The 22,733-nt window shown below is 40.5% G+C and overlaps 2 protein-coding genes and 1 long non-coding RNA gene across 10 annotated transcripts in view; 1 reads left to right on the top strand and 2 right to left on the bottom strand.

Annotated features, from left to right (window-relative positions):
• The window catches only part of LOC116229307 (uncharacterized), a 270,405-nt gene extending 269,980 nt beyond the window's left edge, over positions 1-425 (bottom strand). For 2 of the 5 annotated variants that reach the window (XR_016466917.1, XR_016466914.1), the window contains exon 1: positions 3-425. This is a non-coding gene — a long non-coding RNA (uncharacterized LOC116229307). The remainder of the gene's footprint in view (positions 1-2) is intronic. The other 3 variants (XR_016466912.1, XR_016466916.1, XR_016466918.1) reach the window with 2 other exon arrangements.
• Positions 426-738: 313 nt separating this feature from the next.
• Positions 739-16,282, top strand: THBS1 (thrombospondin 1). The gene is made up of 22 exons (XM_031593713.2): positions 739-870; positions 969-1,062; positions 1,622-2,199; positions 2,735-2,810; positions 3,058-3,254; positions 3,428-3,553; positions 5,052-5,145; positions 6,031-6,204; positions 6,581-6,757; positions 7,066-7,239; positions 7,404-7,531; positions 7,638-7,790; positions 8,294-8,512; positions 9,043-9,150; positions 9,483-9,642; positions 10,039-10,157; positions 11,340-11,574; positions 11,938-12,165; positions 12,299-12,570; positions 12,952-13,049; positions 13,154-13,293; positions 13,970-16,282. Exons 2-22 carry the CDS (start codon positions 984-986, stop codon positions 13,975-13,977), a joined length of 3,543 nt encoding a protein of 1,180 aa, XP_031449573.1. The 5' UTR covers positions 739-870; positions 969-983; the 3' UTR covers positions 13,978-16,282.
• The window catches only part of FSIP1 (fibrous sheath interacting protein 1), a 78,783-nt gene continuing 72,136 nt past the window's right edge, over positions 16,087-22,733 (bottom strand). For 3 of the 4 annotated variants that reach the window (XM_031593712.2, XM_090141202.1, XM_090141201.1), the window contains one exon: positions 16,087-21,600. In XM_031593712.2, coding sequence (XP_031449572.2) covers positions 21,578-21,600 — 23 coding nt within the window. In that variant the 3' untranslated portion in view covers positions 16,087-21,577. The remainder of the gene's footprint in view (positions 21,601-22,733) is intronic. The other variant, XR_016466911.1, reaches the window with a different exon arrangement.

Genomic DNA, 22,733 nt, shown 5'->3' with positions numbered 1-22,733 from the left:
ACCTGAAATCTGGTTACACGGGACATTCCTGGCCGGAGCAGTTATTCATTCTGTTCACTAATAACAGCCCGCTCCTCAGCCGCAGCTCGGTGTTGCTCATCCCACACAAAGCTCCCCGCGATACGGGCACGGAGGGTCCCGACCCCCCGCCTTTCTCTCCGTGGCTGTTGGGGCTGCGCGGGGAGGGCTGTCGGGCTTTACGCGCGGTCCCCACACGCCGCGTGCTGGGGGAGGGGGGCGCTGCCGCCACGAGGGTTGCGAGGCTCAGCCCGGGGAGCTGCCGCGCGTCGGCACCGCGAGGTCGGGGCACCGTCATCCCCGCGCTGGGGCTCGCTCCGAAGCCGCTTCCAGAGCGGCCGACGCCTGGCCGCGTGCCCGGCCGCGCCGCGCTCCCGGCCTGGACGACGACCCGACCGCCTCGCGCTCCGGCGCCGGGGCCGAGGTGCGGCGGCCGCCGGTTCGGGCGCCGGGACTCGCCATAAAAGGACAAACGCCGCCGACGCCGCTCGCGGGGCGCCCCCAAGCGGCGCTTCCGGGAGGCCCGCGGCCGCCGATCGCCGACCGGCGCGCGGCTCGGCACGCGGCCCCGCCCCCGACCCGCGGCGGCCGCTCCGTGGAACGCCGTCTCCGACCGTTGCGCGTCTCGCGCACGCCTCCCGCTTCCTGCCCCGCCGCCGCCGATTGGCCCGCCGCGCGCCCAGGAATGCGAGCGACCCTTTAAAGGCGCGCGCGGCGCCCGGCGTCCGCAGAGCACCCGGCAGCGCCGACCCCCGCCGCACAGCGCGCCGCTCCCTGCGCCGAGGCGCCGCCGCGCTCCCCGGAGGATATCGCTCGCCCGAAGCGGGAGCTGCCCGCCCGCTCTCCCTGCAGGTAGGTGCTGATGCGGTTCCCGCCGTCCCGGGGCACCCGTCCCGTCGCGCCGAGCCGCGGGGCAGCTCTGTGACCTTTTCCTTTGTGGCCGTTCCCAGGTCGGTCAGAGGCAGATGCTCGCCATGGGGCCAGCCGCTGTTCTCGTTCTCCTTCTCCTGGCGCTCGGCGGCCCGGAAGCCAAACGCACGGCAGGTAAGGGCCGGCGCGGGCGGCGTCGGCTGGAGCGCGCCTTGGGTGGGTTCGGGGAGACGGCGCCGAGGGGCAGAACGCCACGGCTCGGCGAACGAGAAACTTTAAGCGGAGCGGTAGTTAGTTACGGGACTTCGGCGTGGAATTCCTGCAGCCTTCAGAAGTAGAAGCTCTCGAGAGCATCTCGCCCACCTGATGTCCCCGCGGGGGTTTGCTGTCCCGTTCCTTCTCCGGGGCGGCTGCCGTGCGAGCCTTGCGGCGTGCTGTGCCTCTCCTGTTTCTCCTCCGTCCGAGCCTAATGAGGTGTCAGCGTGCCGCTACCTCGGTGTCGCTCAGCGGGTACCCGGCGCTCCTGTGCCTCCTGGCTCCTTCACAAGAATGTGCGCGGAGCGCCGCACGCAGCTCCCGGTGGGACTGCCGTGCTTGCGAGCTGCTGCCCCTGCTCTGCGTACCTTGTAATGCCAGCATCGCTAGTCAGTGTGTTAAGCAGCTCTGAGAGATGTATGGTTTCGCAGCCTGTTCTTCTCCATGGCTTACGATGGATACTCTGATCTCTCTGCAGAGTCCAGGGGTGATGATGACAGTGTCTTTGATGTCTTTGAACTCACTGGCTTGATGCGCAAGGGAGCTGGGCGCCGGGGACCTGGGGTGCACCTGATGAAGGGGCCAGAGACCTCCAGCCCTGCTTACCGCATTGAAGATGCCAGTCGCATCCCTGCTGTCCCTGATTCCAAGTTCCAAGACTTGTTAGATATCATCCATGCTGAGAAGGGCTTCATCCTTCTGGCCACTCTCCGGCAAGCCAAGAAGAGCAGAGGCACACTGCTGGCTGTGGAACGGAAAGATGGCTCTGGTCATGTCTTCAGTCTCGTTTCAAATGGCAAGGCAGGCACCTTGGACCTGAGCCTCTCTGGTGACGGCAAGCAGCAGTTAGTGTCCGTAGAGGATGCTTTGTTAGCTACAGGACACTGGAAGAACATCACCTTGTTTGTGCAAGAAGACCGGGCTCAGCTTTATGTGGGGTGTGAGAAAATGGAGAATGCTGAACTGGACATTCCCATTCAAAACATTTTCACCAGGGACCTGGCCAGCATTGCCAGGCTCCGTATTGCCAAAGGGGGAGTCAATGACAACTTCCAGGTAAGATTTTCCCTTGCATTTTTGCCTATTATCTTCAGTCGTATGCCTTGAAAGTACATTATTCAACCAACCTAAACAGTTAGAAAATTGTAGGAAACAGGGAGAAAAGATTCTGCTTCTGTATATCTCATGTGGACCACCTCCAGATGTACTAAGCTCTGTCAACGCAGCTTGAAGTGTGAAGCATTAGATTTGCGGAGAGAACTTTATGCAACAGTAGGTCCCAAAACTTCTGGACAGGTGGTTGTAGTTTGATTGCTCAACTTATTATACAAGACTGAGAAACTGATGCTTTTTTCCCTTCCTGCCTGGCGAATTGCCAGGTCTTTGTGGTCAAGACTGAGAATGTTAGGAAGCAGGGCTTGCTCTCACTCAGGAGAATAAATTAACATGTTTCACCTTGCTATCTGTCTGTTGTGAAATTACTTGTGATGAACTTAGGTGAACTTCATTGTCTACAGGCTCTTTCCATGCAAGTTACCCTTCTTTCCCTTGCAGTTGTTGCAGGTAGCTGCAATTCTTTCTTTTTCCGCAGGGACTGTTGCAGAATGTACGGTTCGTCTTTAGAACAACTCTGGAAACTATTCTGAGGAACAAAGGCTGCTCCAGCTGTAAGTCTGCAATCTTTTGAATCCAATGATCTATTAATTAGAGGGTTCCTCAGTATGTTAGAAAGGCAAGCTGAAACAGAACTCAGAAGTATGCTGACATTCAAATCTACATTGCATAAGAAATAATATTTTTCTGGAGGTACTCTAGTGAATCTGGTGGCAGCTGTATAACAGGTGCTACCCTGGAATTATAAGTGTACATGGCAAAAAACTGCATTTACTTTATGTAAACTTTCTTGTCTCTTAGCTACTAGTCCAATCATTACTTTGGACAACCCCATGAATGGTTCCAGCCCAGCTATCCGCACCAATTACATTGGCCATAAAACAAAGGACATTCAAGCAGTTTGTGGCTTTTCCTGTGATGAACTAACTAACATGTTTGTGGAACTGCAAGGCTTACGGTCCATGGTTACAACACTTCAAGACAGAGTTCGCAAAGTGGTAAGTGTTTGTTATATTCACAGTATGTCTTATCTGTCACTTAATGAATTGTAAGTTGTCCTTGGAGCTGGGATAAACTTCACTCTTGCTATGAATTTGTGGAAGTGTTATTTCTATGTTAACTTCTAAATATCTTCTCTCTGCTGCCCTCCCCCCCACACCTGCCATTTAAGACTGAAGAAAATGAACTGATTGCCAAAGTGGTCCAGATCACTCCTGGGGTATGCATTCATAATGGGATCTTGCACAAAAATAAGGAAGAGTGGACTATTGACAGCTGCACTGAATGTACTTGCCAGGTAAGATTCCTTGCATTCATAAGTTCTCTGTATATAAATTCATGACTTCAAATTAACCGATAATTCTAAATGATGTTCTTTGTCTGAAGAAATCCTACACAGAATGGGGCCTATCATACCCAGAGAAGTATTCAGCTTGTCTTTTTTACCCTCCTAAATCTTTAATATGAATACAACTTTTGTATAGTATTACTACGGCAGTAATTTAGAATTACACTGAATGTCACTCTCATACAGATGTTAAAAATGCATTTAATTTCAGAATTTGGGGAATGCCTCTGCTTTCTATGTAATCTGTGTACATCTACAAGTCAGTACTAAAAGAACAAACAGTATTACCATCTTTTGTCCCCAAAATACTTTAAATGGGCATTTTATCCTCAGTGAACCTCCTGCTGGCTTACCAGAAAAGAGGTTCTAGTACTCAGTAAAGGCTCTTAAACTTATACCTTTTTTCATTATATATTGAATGCTTCTAACTATGTCCTGTAGGCTTTTAACAGATCACTAATGAGGTGTCAGCATGCCGCTACCTTGGCAACAGAAACTTTTCTCCAGATTTCAGTCGAGCTCTGTAAATTCCAGGGTATCCTGACAAGATATTTATTATTTGTTCCGCTTTAATACTTAAAGTACATATAAGCAAAGCATTTCGGAGTATCAGTCTACCAAAGAGTAGATCTTTCTTGTCTCTGTTTAGAAGCCAAAGGCTGAGTATCTGTAGATGTGCAATACAGGGCCACTCACAAAAGTCTGCATTTGCTTTCTATCTCCAGTCTTGTGTGCAGCACATGATATTGTGACTTCTGCCTTTGCTCATCTTCCCACCAACCCTCTTATTCCGTGTTAGCTGTAACTGCCTTAATATAGTCGTTTGCTTGGGGAAAAAGGGGAGCTTGTAAAGGTTATCACAAGGGCATTCTTCTGACAAAGCTGCTACCTTCAAGAAGCAAAACTACAGACTGCACTTTAGCTCTCATTGAGATTGGCCTGCTTGGCTTAAAGATCAAAGACCTCTAAGTATAAGTTATAGATTTTTGCGGCTCCTGAACCAAGTCCGCTAAACTCATTTTATGTTCACCATATAATCAGCTTAAATCCATATTAACAGAAAAGCTGACTCCTTGGTTCTTTCCCTTGAAGTCTGAACTTATACTTTGGGAATCATAGAGTAATAACTCTTTACTCAGTCCTTTACTCTAGCCAGTTTCTAGCAGTCATTCTCGACCAATTAATTCAAAACAAAACTGCTTAACTGAGAAGGAAATAGTATGGATGGTGAGAATGAGGTGAAGATGGAGTAAGAATAGCTGGAAGGAACTACCCTTGAATTGTATCAGCTCTAAATACAAGGTTTTCTACTTTAGATGTGCTATGTGAGCCTTTAAGTGCTGCACAAAGGGCATCTTTATTATCTGACTTTATCAGCTGTGAGTTTAGACTCCAGAGGTATGCTTTATATCCTGCTTGCTTATTGAATTCTTTCAATTCTTTACAGAACTCTGCCACTATATGCCGGAAAGTGTCTTGTCCTCTCATGCCTTGTTCCAATGCCACTGTGCCTGATGGGGAGTGCTGCCCCCGATGCTGGCGTAAGTAATTAAAAATATCTTCACACCTCTCTACAGCCAGTAGACGTGCACTGCTCTATATATCTGTGTATAGAGGACAACTGGATAGTCTGCATCTTTAAATTAAAACTCAAATGTCTACCCTCTGCTAAGTAGCTTATAGTAATAGAAACCTGTTATATTAATTTCCAGTTGCCACTTACATAAGGAATTGCTACTGTTCTATTGAAAATTACAATGCTTCAGAGTGGTTTTGGATGTCACTGCATTTCTGTAGGAAAGAAGGAGTTCAGGGATAAGTTGGATCAGTATAATTAAGAGAAGTAAAATGGAGCTCTGAAATACAAAGAATACAACACATGAATACATGCAGGCAGAACAAGTTTTTGAGGTGTATTAGGTGCTCCAGTGTATTGTATTCACCAGTGAATACATTTCAGTAGTGCATGCATTCCACATCTCAGCAAATTAAAATATATCAGCCAACAACATTGCTTCTCTTTATCTGCAGAGCAGCTATGAACCAAGTATATTTATAAAAATGTTTAAATGGATTTCTGGACAATAATACTTCTAGTTATCCATTCGAATTAAACTTGAGTTTTCTTAGAAATCTTGCTGACTGTGAACCAGTGTAGTGTCTAACCTAAGTAATTCTCAGAATTCATCCTTGTTATGTAAAGCCACCTGAAGTAACTTAGGTAATGCGCCTAAGCACTGAAACTTTTGAGTTTTTGACCTTTACCTTGTACAAGAAAGAGAAATGCATATAGATTTTGAGGGCAGTTGTGTGGAGTTTTTTCTTATGGTAAAAAAAAAAGCAGGGGAATGGTGGGGGAAAGGAATACAGAGAATACATACTTGGCATCTTATTCATGGCAATAACAGAGTTGCGCACCTTTACAGCTAGCGACTATGCAGATGATGGATGGTCTCCTTGGTCTGAATGGACTTCGTGTTCAGTGACCTGTGGGAATGGAATTCAGCAGAGAGGGCGTTCCTGTGACAGTCTCAACAACCGCTGTGAAGGGTCTTCTGTGCAGACTCGGACTTGCCATCTTCAAGAGTGCGATAAGAGATGTAAGTATTTAATCCATTCATCCTGGTAACAAAGCATGGGCCACTTTTATTGACTTAGTATTAACAGCAAAGTTTATCCTGTTACCCTATCACTGAACTGACGTGCTGGCTTCTAGCTGTAAGGACTTATATTTAACAAGTAAAATGGAGCAGATAGTTGATCCATAAATAAATATGTTTGGATTGTGCTCCCAGATTACAAAATTGACACCAGTTTAGGTGTACAGTTTCTCTAGCAATAGAACAACTTGATCTATGATTGTATTAAGGTTCTCTAGAATAGAGAGTTTCTAGTACAATTCTAACTATGTTCTAAGTGCTTTGAAACTGAAGTCTGGTTTTCAAAAACTCTACTAATAGATACCTCTTTCTGTAGTTAAACAAGATGGTGGTTGGAGCCACTGGTCACCGTGGTCATCATGTTCAGTCACCTGTGGTATGGGCATGATCACTAGAATTCGTCTCTGCAACTCTCCAGTACCACAGCTGAACGGCAAGCCTTGTGAGGGTGAAGCAAGAGAAACCAAGCCCTGCCAGAAAGATCCTTGTCCAAGTAAGTGTGTCTGGGTGCTAGCTACTATTCACTAGCTTAAACAATGAACTTCCCAAATAGGAAGCTACCATATAATGGTCTTCTAGTGGTCTTTAAACTTTGGTACAGGCTTGGTAAAATCTCATAGTTTTATAGAAAAAGGTTTAATTTTGTTTAGCAGTTGTGATCTGAGTTTTCTATGGAGCCTATTAATTAGGACTGCCATTCTCAAGTACTCTTGCTACAGGAGGAATATTCCTTAGTTTGAAAATAGTAATTTTTACTGAACTTAAAGCCATACAAGCATCCTAATTTCTACTTCTCTTTAGTTAATGGCAACTGGGGACCATGGTCTCCATGGGATGCTTGCACAGTGACATGTGGAGGAGGACTTCAGAAACGCAGCCGTCTCTGCAATAATCCTGAGCCTCAGTATGGTGGGAAGACTTGTGTAGGTGAAGCTAAAGGAACTCAGGTCTGCAACAAACAGGACTGTCCAGTTGGTGAGTATTCCTTTTCCATAATCATCTAATGGCTGTGGTCAATCTTGACTATGCTGCTTAAAAAATATGGCCTAAGTCTTTAAAAACAAAGGGCTTAAACTTTGAACTAGCATATTGGCAAAACACAACAGCATCCCTCATCTTAACTCTCATTTGTTTCTCAGATGGGTGTCTGTCTAATCCCTGCTTTGCGGGAACTACATGTACAAGCTCCCCTGATGGTTCTTGGAAGTGTGGTGCCTGTCCAGCTGGCTACCATGGCGATGGTATCCACTGCCAAGATATTGATGAGGTAGGAAGACTAGAAAAGTTTGTGACTTGAAAGGGAGAAGAAAATGGGAAGGGAAGCAATACCAGTGCTTTAATACACTGTTTTATCTTAAACTCTTGCATTTCAGTGCAAAGAAGTTCCTGATGCTTGCTTTGTCTTCAATGGAGTACACAGGTGTGAGAATACTGAACCTGGATACAACTGTCTGCCTTGTCCACCACGTTTCACTGGGTCACAGCCATTTGGTCGCAGTGTTGAGGATGCCATGGCAAACAAACAGGTATTGTCAACCTGTGAGAGCTGTGCTGGATTACCAAACCATACAAAGTTGCTTTCTGCAAACAGTGGAAAGCAACTATGCATTTCAGGGAAGATGGATTTGGTACCTCATCTGTAATTCAAAACAGTAGTTAATTAATGCTTCTCCTGTTGGACTGCAGTATGAATTATAAAATGTCCTCTCCAGTCACGAGAATTCTGACATTGCACATAATTTTAAGAGAGTAATTTAACTATTAATTTACAGTAGAGCAGTATGTACCTTGAAGGTCTTTTGGTGCATTGTTCAACTTGAACATAAGAGCTTTGAACAGGAGAAATAGTGCTAAGACAGGTACTGGAGTTACGGAGTGGAGAGAAAATAATGTATTAGGTGTTTTCTTTCCCTATTGAAACATCCTTGATGAAAATAGGCATGTATTCTTTGCCTTGTTAGAATCTCTGGATAAAAATGTGTGATAAAAAGATGTTTCCAGTGGATTTAATTTCTGTGTGGTCTTCTAGGTCTGCAAGCCACGTAATCCATGCACAGATGGAACACATGATTGCAACAAGAATGCCAAATGCAATTACCTTGGCCACTTCAGTGACCCAATGTATCGTTGTGAATGTAAACCAGGCTATGCTGGCAATGGCATAATCTGTGGAGAAGATACCGACTTGGATGGATGGCCAAATGAGAACCTTGTCTGTGTTGCCAATGCCACTTACCACTGTAAAAAAGTATGTTTATCAAATATTCCTACAGAATGCTTCTAAATGAATGCTTCTATAAAAATCTAGGTTTAAAGTATAAAGCTAGTATCTATTTAGTTAGAGCTATTAAACTACCCTTGATTTAAAACTAATAAAATATATCCTTCTATTGTTAGGAGGTTCTTAGTGTTGCTTTAATCATTTGTACAACATGCGGAGTGGGGTGGGGAAAGAAGCCTTGTACAGTTTTAAGTGTTATAAATATTCTAGGAGCAATCCGGTTCTATCATATATATCAGTTTTGATCTGAAAAATATCTATATTGGGGGAAGAGAAGGAGGGTAAGAATAGCTAAATCTTGTATTAAGTGATTTGGTCTGTGGCATTCAAATACATATCTTCACTATAATACGGTTAACTAAAATCAAGAGACTTCAGTAAAATACCGCTTAACTGGTTTTGATATTTTGATTTTTGCATAATGATTATATCTGCTGAAATTCCTATTGTGCTCAAGCCAGGAGTAAGTAAAAATATGTACTTTATCTATGCTATAGGATAACTGCCCCAATCTCCCCAACTCTGGGCAGGAAGACTATGATAAAGATGGGATTGGCGATGCCTGTGATAATGATGATGACGATGATGGTATTCCTGATGACCGGGTAAGACAACAGAAAAGAACAGCCTTTTAGAATGTAGCTCTCCTGTTCCTTTTGCTAAGGTCTTAATATGAAATTGCTGGCACTGACAGCTACCCTAGAAACCTTCAGATATAACTATGCAGACTAACCTTCTGCAGCTAGTGAGCTTGGAAAAAGAATCATTGTTATTAGTCAACCACTCTCACACTCGAATAAGCAGTTGTGTGTTTTGAGATAAAAGCATTCCAGTTCTGTCTGTTTTCCCAGCTGTCTTTTGCTGTTCCATTCAGATCCTGCTCATGCTGCTGTATGTTTAATTAGACTGTTTTTAAATCTTGACTTTTCTCTTGCAGGACAACTGCCCATTCATCTACAACCCACAGCAGTATGACTATGACAGGGATGATGTTGGTGACCGTTGTGATAACTGCCCCTACAATCACAACCCTGATCAGATTGACACTGACAACAACGGAGAAGGAGATGCATGTGCAGTGGATATTGATGGAGATGGTAGGTATCCTCTGACTGCACCTTTACTGATCACTGCTGATCAGATAGGCCAAATCTATACAATGGTACCACTGGTTTCATATCAGAAATATATATTTGAACACACAAGATCCCATCTCTGATGTTTTCAGAATATAAAGGCCATTAAAGTAGCACTTGAAGCTAATGGAAATTCATTTTGAAAAATAATCATTTTAGTATAGTTAAATTTTAACTCTGTTCTTATTTCCTGTAAGAACAGAGGCTAGCAATTTAGTCAGGTTTCCATCAGATGCTTTTCAAAAGACTTACAAAATGTTATCAAGCGTTATCAGAAAGTGTGTGGTGACTTTGTATGTTCCTTTGAAGGATGTGGATATTCTGACTTCCATTTACAAAATCATCTTAATGTTGCAGGGGTCCTCAATGAAAGGGACAACTGCCAATATGTCTACAATGTAGACCAGAGGGACACAGACTTGGACGGTGTTGGAGATCAGTGTGATAACTGTCCACTGGAACACAATCCTGACCAGGTAGAGGATTTCTATTATACAAATAGAATATTGTTGTTTACGTATGCTATAATACACAAGATATTATACCCAAGTATAACTTGAACTTGAGTTGACATACTATTTTCATTAATTTGCCAAACAGTGTCAGTATTAGTCCTTCACAGTTCAAACACTGGCAAGGTAATGTTCCAAAAATTAATTCTAGAGAGGATCCATGAGACTATCACATGTACAACTCTCCTTCTGTTGTTGTACTGACCCTCACTGTAACAATATAAAATACCTGGGAGCATTTTATGAAATCAAGATAGGAAAGGAATATATTTTCAGTAGCTTAGTGTGCATGTGTTATGGGCTACATCTAGGATGCTAATAGTACAGAAATTCTTAATTATTCAAAGCTCTATAAATCACAGTGAACTGCAGTACTTGGCTGCTTCAAAGCCTAATTCTCTTCTTCCTAGAACAGAAGCAATAGCCCAAAGTCTTAAACATGCTTTCAGGACTTGCAAGATATACTACGCATTAAATGTGCTAGAAGCAATTAACTGATCAGGTATTAAATACTACTTGCACTTCAATTTAAACAGTCTATAATCTGTGTCCTTTAATTCAAACCAGTTACATTTTTATAAAAGTTATATTTTTCTACCAGTAAAGGCATCACGACTTGTCTTTTCCCTAAGGAAAAGGAGTATGACACTCTTTAAACTCCTAAAATTTAGGAGGAGTCCAGCCTCTCATACAACTTACTACTTCAAAATTCAAAGACAAAAGTAGATAAAGTTTGTACTTGGTGGGCCAGCACAAGACTGTAAGATGAATTGATTCAGGAAGATAACTGGAGCGACGGAAGGGTTAGAAAAGGGGTTGCAAATCAGGAGAACTTAGTTTAGTACTGTCATGTAGCCTAAAAGCAGTGTTACTTGAAGGATTTAAACTAAGACTATAAACCTTCTTACTCTTATTTGTCATTTGCTTAACTGCTTTCTAATCTCAGGGTGGTAGGTGACCTCTTGCTTGCTCCCCCATGATTTACAGACAATGTCTCCTAACATTCTAAAATCTTACTACTACTTTAATACTTCCATTTTAGCTCTTACTGAAGAAATCCCAATTCTAGCTACTAAGGCTCATAATCCAGATGCTTTATGTGGCTTTTAAAATGTTCTTTTCTTTTTTTTTTTTTTTTTTTTTTAGGAAGATACTGACTCTGACCGTATAGGTGATGAATGTGACAACAACCAGGACATAGATGAAGATGGTCATCAAAATAATCTTGATAACTGCCCTTATGTGCCCAATGCCAATCAAGCTGATCATGACAAGGATGGAAAAGGTGATGCCTGTGACCATGATGATGACAATGATGGTATTCCTGATGACAAAGATAACTGCAGATTAGTTGCCAACCCGGATCAAGCGGATTCTGATGGTAAGATGACCAGTATCATAGCAACACTTCAAGAATATCTCGCAACTGTTTGAGATTTTTTTTAATGCTATTTAGGGTTGGAAAAAAAATCTGAAGTAAAAAGATAATCTGCACTAATGTTAGTGTTCCTTGGGAGTAAAGAATAAAAAAGACCACGTATTAAACAGTCTTCATACACTTAGCAATATCTGGCTGGAGCAAAAGGGACAGTTCTGTCTTCTGTAGTGTCTGCCAGTAGTACCTGGGCAGTCAGAGCTCTGTAGTAAGGTTTTCACCTCCCAGGCAGTATGACTTGAAACAATGCTGGCAAACAACCACCAATGTATGATTGCTCAGCATAGTGAAATTACTTCTGTCCTCCAGGTGATGGACGTGGAGATGCTTGCAAAGATGACTTTGACCAAGACAGTGTGCCAGACATTGATGACATCTGTCCTGAAAACGTGGAAATCAGTGAGACTGACTTCCGAAGGTTTCAGATGATTCCCTTGGATCCAAAAGGAACATCTCAAAATGATCCAAACTGGGTTGTACGTCACCAGGGTAAAGAACTGGTTCAGACAGTCAACTGTGACCCTGGCCTTGCAGTTGGTAAGGAGAACACTCTCTCTTAGAGGCATTATAGTGTTTGAGGGCAGAGGTGGGATGGAAGCTGAGAAATTGTTAAGAAATTGTTTAGAAGTCTAAGCAACATCTTAATCTTCCTCTTCTAATGCCCACATAGGTTTTGATGAATTCAATGCTGTGGACTTCAGTGGCACCTTCTTTATCAACACAGAAAGGGATGATGATTATGCTGGCTTTGTATTTGGCTACCAATCTAGCAGTCGTTTCTATGTTGTCATGTGGAAGCAGATTACTCAGTCTTACTGGGACTCCACACCAACCAAAGCTCAAGGCTACTCAGGTCTCTCCATCAAGGTTGTGAATTCCACCACAGGTCCAGGAGAACACCTTCGTAATGCTCTGTGGCACACAGGAAACACACCTGGCCAGGTAAAGGTCACACTGATAACCTTTGCTTCTGCCCTGCTTACTGCACTGTAAGGCATGTTGCTTTTCCAAAAAATTAGATATGCTCAGGAGTCTACACACTACTCAGAATAGGATAGCTGCCTTGGCAAAGACAAATAACAATGTAATTATTAATAGGCAGAGAGGCTTCTCAGCAGCAGTGAATCAGTTGTTTCTGGACTACAGGAGTAAATTTCTGTTTACATATTTAAAAGTTAATTTAGATACAGATGATATCAAAAGAGCCCATTACAGAGCCTAATGATGAACTTTAAGTATTTGCTACTCATAAAGAGATCCGCATATCAAAGTAATGGTTATCTTATTTCAGACCTTCTGGTTAACTGAGCTATTCTTTTGTAGGTGAGAACTTTGTGGCATGACCCTCGTCACATAGGCTGGAAAGACTTCACTGCATACAGATGGCGCCTTAGCCATAGACCAAAGACTGGCTACATCAGGTGAGCATTAACCTTTTAAGTAATCATCCCAAAGAAACCACGTGTCTATAAAAATAAACGTAACAGGAGTTCATCTCTGACAAGATTATACTGTTTCTTTGTAGAGTTGTAATGTATGAAGGGAAGAAAATCATGGCAGACTCAGGACCAATCTATGATAAAACTTATGCTGGTGGTCGTCTAGGATTATTTGTCTTCTCTCAAGAAATGGTGTTCTTCTCAGATCTTAAATATGAATGCAGAGGTAAGGAAAACTTTTTACTGAAGAGGCCCTATATAAAAGAATTGGTTCAAAAAAGCTGCTCTCAAGAAAAATAGGACAGGTTTTTAAAAAGTAGCTAAGAGGAAAAGATCATTCATCATTTTACATGGCTTCATCTCAAGCATGTTTTACAGACAGAAGTGGGACACCTTTTCAATTAAGCTATTCACAATTAAAAAGTTTGAAAATACAAAATCTTAAGAATACCTCTGTCTTGCTGGTTCAAATTATCAGGAAGTCATGTTAAGATATAGTTCTCTTCTGGAACTGAACTCTGTAAAGAAGTTTTGTAGAATGAATCAATATAGATGACAAACTGCAAGATAAAAATGCAAAATACTAACCAGCAAGAATAGTGTCTGATATGCAAAAGACTGACTTAATAAAAACAAGCAAAGTACAGTTTACACACAGCCTTGCAGTTCAGTAGTGATATGTGCATGTGACTAAGTTCCAAGTTGACCTAGTTTGCTTCAAATTATGACTTTGTTAGGTAATGATTACATGAACTAGATTCTAAATTTTAACTCCAGAAAGTGCTGAAGTACTTCATTCTTTAATTTATAGACATGTTTGTAGGGAACATATGGATAATGTCTTAGACACAATCAATCATGCATAACAGAAATACCTTATCTTAATTCTCTCTTTTTTGCAGATCCATAATCTCAAGGTTACTGGATTCAGAGACTATTTTAAAAATGCTGGTATTGCACCTTCTGAAACATTTAGCCTTACAAATCCTGGGACCATTATATTATTCCTTCCTTTCTTCCTCCTGCATAAATGTGGACTCGAAACATTACCTGCCTCAAGAGAATGGTTTTGAGAGAATAGAAGTGAAACTTGCATCTGACCTCTGAAATGGAAGGAAACAAATGTCTTGCAAATAAGAATTGTCTTCACTGAAAATGCACACTTCTTTCAGTCAGAAAGACATTTGTTTATTTATCACAGTGCATTGTCACTGCCTCTAACTGGAGGTCCCATGGAGTAGCATTTTGTAAAAAGAACATCTCTGGATGTGCTGTGGACTACTTAAACTGAAGACCTTTCATTGTGTGGGGAAAGGGATTTTGGGTGGGAGGGTGAACTCTCAAATCTTTTCTTCATGGGGGGGGTGGAGTTTTTTTAGTGGGGTTTCTGTTACCTTGGTTTACATCCACTTAATTTGCAGAAATTATCCTTTTGTATGTTGCATCTTTTAGATGAAAATAACCCTTGACTTTGTGGTGAGTTAGATCAGCTGTTCTAGAACACAGGAAAAACAGATATCCTAAAACCCCTTTCTGTGAAGGGAGGGGGGAAAGGGGGATGCAATTGGCACACTGGATCACACCAGCTTTGGGAGATCTGGGATTTACAGTAAGATTCTGTTTCCTGGTTAGATGCAGATCTTTCTTACCTTTTAAATGTTTTCTTTCAGCTGTGGTGTGAGAACACCACCATCTCAACTAGCACTGTGCTGTCCTTCAGGAAGAAACCAGCATGTGCTTCATATTTTATGGTTAGCTTCATATTTTATGGTTAAAAAGGCACAAAATACAACAGTAATAAAAACATTCCTTTTCTACATGCCATAGATGCTTTAAGCCCCTCACTTCAGAGGGGAGGGGGAAGGGGCCTGTAGATAAAATACTGAAATTGTAAAATATTTATTTTTAACTATCCTTGATATTGTAATGACTGAGGAATTATTGATTTAAAAAAAATGCATCAAGACTATCCACCATTATTACAAGTCTTCATGACTGTAGGATTGTAAATACAGATTATTTATTAACTCTGTTCTATAGTGAAACCAGAGGGTTTTTTGTTAAGTGAAATCTTGTCTGGAGCAGATAGTGGTGATATATTAGTTACAAAGAGCAATTTTCCCATAATGGCTTTGAGGCACAGGGAAAAGCAGCAGGGTGGGGAATGGAATGTTTTTCTCAGTCTGAGCTCAGCATTGGCTTTTCCTTTCTTTGTGCAAGGCAGTTGGTTGCCTGGCAGACAACTGTTCTGCAGTATTAAAACTAAAGTTCTTTTAGATGGGAGCAGTTCCTGTCTCATCCATAGAGCTAGGGCTGAGGGAATGTCATCTAGTATTATAGCAGTTTAGTGCTGTGAAAGGTCAGCAGTGCTTTACCACTGGTCAGCAGGACTGACTTTCAAGCAGAATAACCAACCCAGAGGAGGTGGCAGAAAGAGACACAGTGACTATAGTCAGTAATCATCCAGTCTTGCTATTTGTGTCACTGCACACAAATTATTGGAACTAACAGTGTGCAGCTACAAAAAAAGGAATTCTTCACAGCCTAGACAGAATTTCAGGAGCTCCTTGCAGAAAAGGGAGAGGGCTTGATGTACATGAACAGGGGCAGCATTCTTATACCTATATCATTTCTTTGTCTTTTCAAAAAAGGAAAAGAAACACAGTGAAAGTTTTACGTACAAATATTACCTCATTATTGTGTGACTGAGAAAAACCTTTGGATTAAGCAGAGTTCAAACGTCTAACAAACTTTAAAGCTACTGTAGTTCTGAAGAGTTAATGCTGTACATAGTCAAAAATTCATTGCGGAAAAATATATTCCCAGTAAGGAAATAGCATTGGAAAAAAATGTCAAATACGATTTATAATATTGTTATATTTTTTCTTGACATCTTGTATACCATTGCTTGTGTTTTTATAAATTATTTTTCTCATTGCCATTGTAATAGTTAATCACATAATTGTGTAGATATGCTATTTAAATAATTTATCATGAAATGCTACCTGTAGAGTTAGTATTTCTATTTTTATAAAATATTTGCACACTGAACTGAAGTTTTTTGCTTCCTTCTTCCCAATGTTTTTTCTAGTGTTATTTTCTAAGAACCTGCTTTTTTGTAAACATTTTTAACCATTTTCCATTTTAAAGTTGTGTAAGATGTACAATAGAACTTCTTACAGAGAACAATAAATCACCATGGACATTTATATTTACACCTGTGTCACCTAGTTTTGTTCATGCTTTATACTATTTCTGCAGCTCTCAGTTATATTAATATATCTTGTTCTGTTACCTGTGTCAAATTGGGCTTCAAATTAACGCCTCAATCTTCCCACTAAAATTGTAACAAGATAGAGCATGCAGGAGGTTTCAGCCCAGGCATAACAACTTGTCCACCTGAAAGCATTTTTGTAGTTAAGGGGCAGCAGCTCAATTCAATCTTAAAGGCATTATTGTGGACTCCTAAGCATAGTCATAGCCATGGGGCCCTTGATAAAGCCACAAGGGAAACCAGCCTCTGAGGGATTTTAATCATATGCTCCTCCCCAGCCAGGCCTGCCTCATGATTTTCTTTTCTATGAAAAGAGGCATCAGGATAAACAGCTGCAGAGGCAGATGCCTATCTGTTCAAGTCTCTTCCAACCAGACTGCTGCTGTAGTCAAAAAGCTGGTGATGTGGCACCATCTCAACTAGAAGCAGTACAACCAGTTTTCAGTCCTTCCTTGCAGCGGTGGCTTGTCTCATGAACTCTCAAGTAAATCCATGAATTTTCCTGGGCTCAATTCTACTTGTACCCTGATAGCAGTAGCAATCTTGTCACTATATTTTATCTCTGTTATTCTTGGCAGCCAATTCCAATGACCTTCTCTCAGCCCAAGCCAGCCTTTCATGCTAATTAATTTATTACAAGCATTTACACAGTATAAATTAGTGTCTGAACTGGAGATGATACATGTCTTAGGGCACGTCTTTCTTATGTTTTGTGTTAACACATAGGTTAACTGTGCCCACTTGTTGCTTGGGGAATGTGAATATAAGAGGGGCCACAAAAGGCTACAGCTGAGGCTAGGCAGAGCACTTGCTCAAGAAACAACTGACTAAGAACGCTTTGATGTTACAAGGAAGACCATAATTAGCTGATTTTAAACCCAAATACATTTCAGAAAGGAACTATGAGCATCTTAATACATCCTTCATAAGGTGATACCTAGTTCTTTTCTCCATCTTTTCTAGAAGTGAAGGAATAGATGCACAAAGCTGTACAAATAGGCAGTTATGAAGAGGCAAAGGAAGAGAGCTGATTAGAGAGAAGTGTTCAGCAGGCAAAGGTCTTAAAGATCGATAAAATCTTCCACAGGAAACCCATAAAAATAGACAAGTATCCCAGAGAAACTCAGATTTTCAAATCGATACAAATTCTAGGAAGCCACCATTTGTCTTTAATTTTTCAACATTCGAGTTCAGGAACTGCTTGATTAAGCAACACGTACAAGAACTGAACTGAGAACTGCTTAGATACAGTGTCAGTCTGCATGAATGACTCCACTCCCAGAGTGAAATGGAGAGACAATTTCAGTGCTATTGTAAAATTAGGGTAGAATGCCTCTGGCAGTACCCTTCCCACCAAAGCTATGCATACCAAATACCCAAAGCAAACAATAGGAAAATAATGGCATAGGATGGCATTTCCACAAGAAGACAGCAAAGACAGCACATTTTTAAGTAGGGGTGGGGAGGAATTCTAAGTCCAGAATATTTACTATCACTTGAAGAATACATCAAAATTACTCATGTACTTTAGTACTCTATAAATTAATATACACTCGCAGTATCCCAGTTTGTTGTTGTTTGTTTGGTTGGTTGTTGTTGTTGTTTTAAGTATAATAGATAAGGCACTGCAGATTCAACTGCGAGCAGCGAAGTATTTCACATAGACTTAAATGGCAGGAAGCCTTTTATTCTTAATACTGCACCTGGATTGCAGCCAATTCCTCACTGAAACGTATAATTGGATAACTGGTTGGTTATGGCTTCAGTAGTATTCAAGTGTTTCTGTTTTATTTATAAAGCAAACAGTTTTCCTGACCTCTCAATCTAGCTACAAATAAAGAAAGCAATAATTTTGAAAATTTGAAAAAGAAAAAGTTGTTATTTTTCCTAGATCTCCAGAACTTTCATAATTTAACAAGTTCCCAGGCAGCTGCCAAAGCACCTCATCTGCTGCACCCATGAAACAGCACGATGCCCAAAGGCAGGCAAGGCTCCTTCGTGGTAACCACACAAGGAAGCGCTGTTGGAAAGGTAAACTGGCTAACAGATTTTGCACCAAAAAAGCAAAAGAGGGGGGACATTGTTTAAAGCTGTGGTAAAGAAGACTTTCTAAGAAGAGACACAGTGAGAAGGGAGAAAGAGTATTACTTTATAAAATAGAAAAACCCTTACCATTCTTGAAATTCAGCCTCGAAGATGGGAGGGAGAGCGTACTCTGGAGACTCAGAAGGCGTGCAGCAGCCACCTTCTGCCTTGGAAAGAAGCATCTGGCAGAATTCCGGGGGGGCTTCTTCATCTCTCTTTTTTTTTTTTTCCCTTTAAGATGGAGTTGCAAGTTTTTTCATCCCTTGATAGAATTTCTTTAAATTAAACTGGAATTCTGGACATACAAGAATATTAACCATAATTTCACTCTTTTTAATCTTTTCCACCTATAGTCAATGATTTACTTTTCATCTAGAATTTTAGCATGTCACTTCTCTTTGAAAACGGAAAAGATCCTCAACTGCTATGCATCTGCCTAACTAGACACCTGCACTGAACTTTTTGATACTGAAATCAACACTATTGCTCTTTAAGTCATCCTACTCAGATATAGATATTTCTAATATATATATTATATGTGTATGAGTCATGAAAATGAATCACCCTTATTTTTCTTCTTCAGAGGGAAATACTTTGGAGTTTGTAATTGAAAAGCACAAACCATGCAGAACTGAAACACACACATCACAGTACACAGCGTGCTGGCCATCAAAACCACCAGCACTATACATATGCATAATCCTGAGGAGATTCAGTGACAATGGGAAAATAGTTTTGCTCTATACCACTGAGCAAATCAAGACAAGCAACCAAAACCATCCGTTCATGGTTTTTTTCCCCACAAGTATTACATTTTTGGAACACAATTATTTACCTTGTGCTGTAAAATGTCAGTAGGAAAAAACACACAGTATAAAGCAGTACAAAATCTGTACACACAAAACATTCCTCAGAATAAAACAGGCCAAAAAGTCTGAAGGACAAGGTCAAAAATCATGAATTCTCCTGGGCTCAACTTTACCCCGGTATTGGTCCTGTTTCAGCAATAATCTCATTGCTATATTTTATCTCTATTATATTATACTTCTTATCAGTGAACTTGCTTTGCCAAATAATTTTACTTCCTATAGTTTAGCATAAAAATAGAAAGAAAAAAAAAAAAGAATTGATATATTGATATTTCACCTCTAACATCAAGCATGAAACACCATCTTTCCAAAGAACTCATATGCAATAAAATGGCAGGGCAACCAAGCACAGGTAAATAAGGAAATGTTACGCCATCAATAAGTAATTGCAGAGTTCCTATCAGACTATACACATCAGACATCATTCAGAATAATGTGCTCACCCCTGAAATGTCAGATGTGAACAGAATCTGTATTCCTGGCTTCAAGGATACTGAAGTGACAATGCTTTTTCTTGAGGATGCTTGGAGCTTTTTTGTAACAGTGAGAGATTTAAGACAACAAAATATACACTAGAAAAGTAAGAACAAACTATTTCTCTTAATATATATTGTAGGTATTCTACAGATAAAATTGAAACAGAACTTAGTTTTCCTCAAAAATTATCCTAGCCTTTTAATACTATTTTAAGGAGGATTCTATAAGACACTAACTCCATGTGAAAATATAACTGGATTGTGATAAGTTTACGGCCTGAGGACAGCCCTGCTATCCACTACTGAAAAAAGTTTGCTGGTATTGTTTTGATTATATTTATGGTATAGAAAATAAACTTTGGCATAGGTAGGTTTATAATTTTTAACTATGATAAATACATTTAGTTAAGTAAAATTGCAAAGCTCTATGAAATCTGCTTAAAGTAATCCTTCCATAAAGAGCAATGGGACAATGCAGAATGCTCATTATCCACGTGCTTGTTGTTATTGCTGCAAAACAAGTAAAATCATTAGAAAGTAGAACAGTATACAGTACTTGGTAATCACAAAGTAAATTACATTTCTAGTTAAAAGAAAGTAGGTTAGATTCTGAATGGTCACCACTGATACTGGAGCACACGTCCACCTAGACTGACAACTTTGCAAATGAGATTAAAATCTTGGCCAATATGTGCATTGATTTAAACATTTAGATTAACTCCAATATGCCATAATGCAGCCACAGTATAGCTTATGTTGTATTCATAAATCTGTCCTTGCTGAATATTAAATGGCTAATATTGTAATTTAGGTAGAATTTTTCCTTTCTGTCAGATGAGACCTCCTCAACAGGAAAATCTATGGGAGTACTTTTGCTAAAATATCTCCCCCTCTCTCCTCCTCCAAAAAATACCTTTAAAAGAGAACCTTTAATATCTTCTTATTCTAATGTAATAGAGCATAACATGAGAAACTAACCCCCAGCTCACCATATGTACGTATAAAACACAAGAGAAATAGTAGTTAAGGAGTAGACAAGCAAAATGTTGTAATGAGTTGTTATTATTATCTCATACACAAATGAGATGTACCACCCTCACCCCAGCCAGCCATTGCTGCAAGGCTTCACAATCCAGCCACTGTTGGGCAAACTTCTGAATCCCTTCACTTTTAGTCACACCAAGCTTCCCAAAGTGGCTGTCATCCTTCTCCACTTCATTACTTTTCTGAATAAGGGGATATGCCTGTTTGCCACATAGTTTCAACTCTACAGGACAAACACAGTGAACAGACTGGTCCCAACCCTGATCCAGCAGGGGAGCTGTTTATGTCCTTACCTACAGCCAGGCAACATCCAGCAGATAGGCACTGGGTGCTTGTGTCGTTCAGTCAGGCAGGGCTCACATGCAGTAAACTGTACTGAGATCACTGAGACCAGGTTCAAGCTGACTTCATGCAAACAGTACATCGTGTGTAAGGAAAACAACAACAACAATTTTACACCTATCTGCATATCTATCAGATAGACAGATACACAAAATCATATGTACACTACTATGCACGTGTATAATTATTTATTATATTCTCATGAAATTTAATGAAGTGCAAGATTATATACTTTGAAATCAAACTGCAACAATATATGATAATAATTTTCTCTTAAGAATTGATTATGTCATGGAAAAGTTTTCAATGATGAGAATTCATTCCCTCTAGAGTGTCTGAAATGACAGTAAAACATTACTGGTGGAAGTCTAATGACACATTTAGAAAAGCTGTGTAATGAAGCACACGGTCACTTTCTCCTCAACTTTCAATCTTCATATCACCTGTAAAAAAGAAAGAGTCACACACTGAATTGCTGAAAGCACAATATTATTCATAAGAGGAAGACGCAATGAGCAACATCTACTTAAAATTTCTTACAAAAACAAAAAAGCATACTTAACAATGTTAGTAATTATGTCTTCCTTAAGATGTATAGATGATGTATTGCAGTAAACCTGTATCACAGACTATACTATTATAAAGACTGTGAAACCAAATTGTGATAAACCAGTTTTACACAGATACGATTTTTATTTGCTTACACAGCATGAACCAGGTGCAGAAACCCAGACAATCCAACTATCTACAGAAAATTATTCATATATGGGTATAAATCTTTTAGAACTACTATTATTATAGAGCTCAACTATGTACCTTTCTTACAAACAAACCTGACATGTTTCATAATTTCATCTGAAAATGAATTTGCCTCAAATTGGACTCCACAGGGATCTCCATTTCTCAATACAGTTAGCACACGTAATCCTGTTTAAACTAATAGTAAAAGGTTTACCTGTGGAATACACTAGGCAACTGTACCAACTTGATAAGCATCACAACTTCTCTCTTATGGCCATGAATAACTGTATAAGATGGAACAGTGTTGCCCTTGTCGAAAACAAATAACATAATTCTGTGGAAAGGCAGATTTCTTTTTAATCTGTACATTTCCTTATGAGCAGCACACTGAGCAAAACAGTAAGAACAGGCTGCTATTTAAATGTTAGTTTTGGATATGTATTTTAGGGTTAGACTAAATATTAACTGAATATAATAAATCCGAACAAAATTTAAACTTAAACTTACAGATAACTGCAAAATATTTGGCAGTAATGTAGTAACAATTACAAAGCTATGGAGTATGTTTTATTTTGCACTTACTTTTGTTCTGCCAAAGACTATTCCTGTTCACACCATTTGACTGCACTACCTTTATTCAGACTAAGTGAAGAAGAACTTTAATTCTTTAATTCATGTTAGAGCAGCAGGTTAAGCATGAGTTTTTCTCACTGTTGACTGCTTAAGAAACAAGATTGTATCTAGCCACTTCACTCCTGCATCAGATGAAGCTGTCCCTGGCACAGGCGCTTCTCTTTGATTCTCCAAACCATCATGACCACCACCTGCCTGTCCT

Source organism: Phasianus colchicus, chromosome 5 (assembly GCF_987193195.1).
Source record: "Phasianus colchicus chromosome 5, bPhaCol1.hap1.1, whole genome shotgun sequence".
Taxonomy (NCBI): domain Eukaryota; kingdom Metazoa; phylum Chordata; class Aves; order Galliformes; family Phasianidae; genus Phasianus; species Phasianus colchicus.
The sequence above is the reverse complement of the archived record's forward strand: the minus strand, read 5'-3'. Positions and strand labels throughout refer to the sequence as shown.

Coding starts and splice junctions, on each gene's coding strand:
- THBS1 (XM_031593713.2), top strand. CDS start 984: ATGCTCGCCATGGGGCCAGCCGCTGTTCTCGTTCTCCTTCTCCTGGCG. Junction 1,063..1,621: donor GGAAGCCAAACGCACGGCAG/GTAAGGGCCGGC, acceptor ATCTCTCTGCAG/AGTCCAGGGGTGATGATGAC. Junction 12,166..12,298: donor TGACCCTGGCCTTGCAGTTG/GTAAGGAGAACA, acceptor ATGCCCACATAG/GTTTTGATGAATTCAATGCT.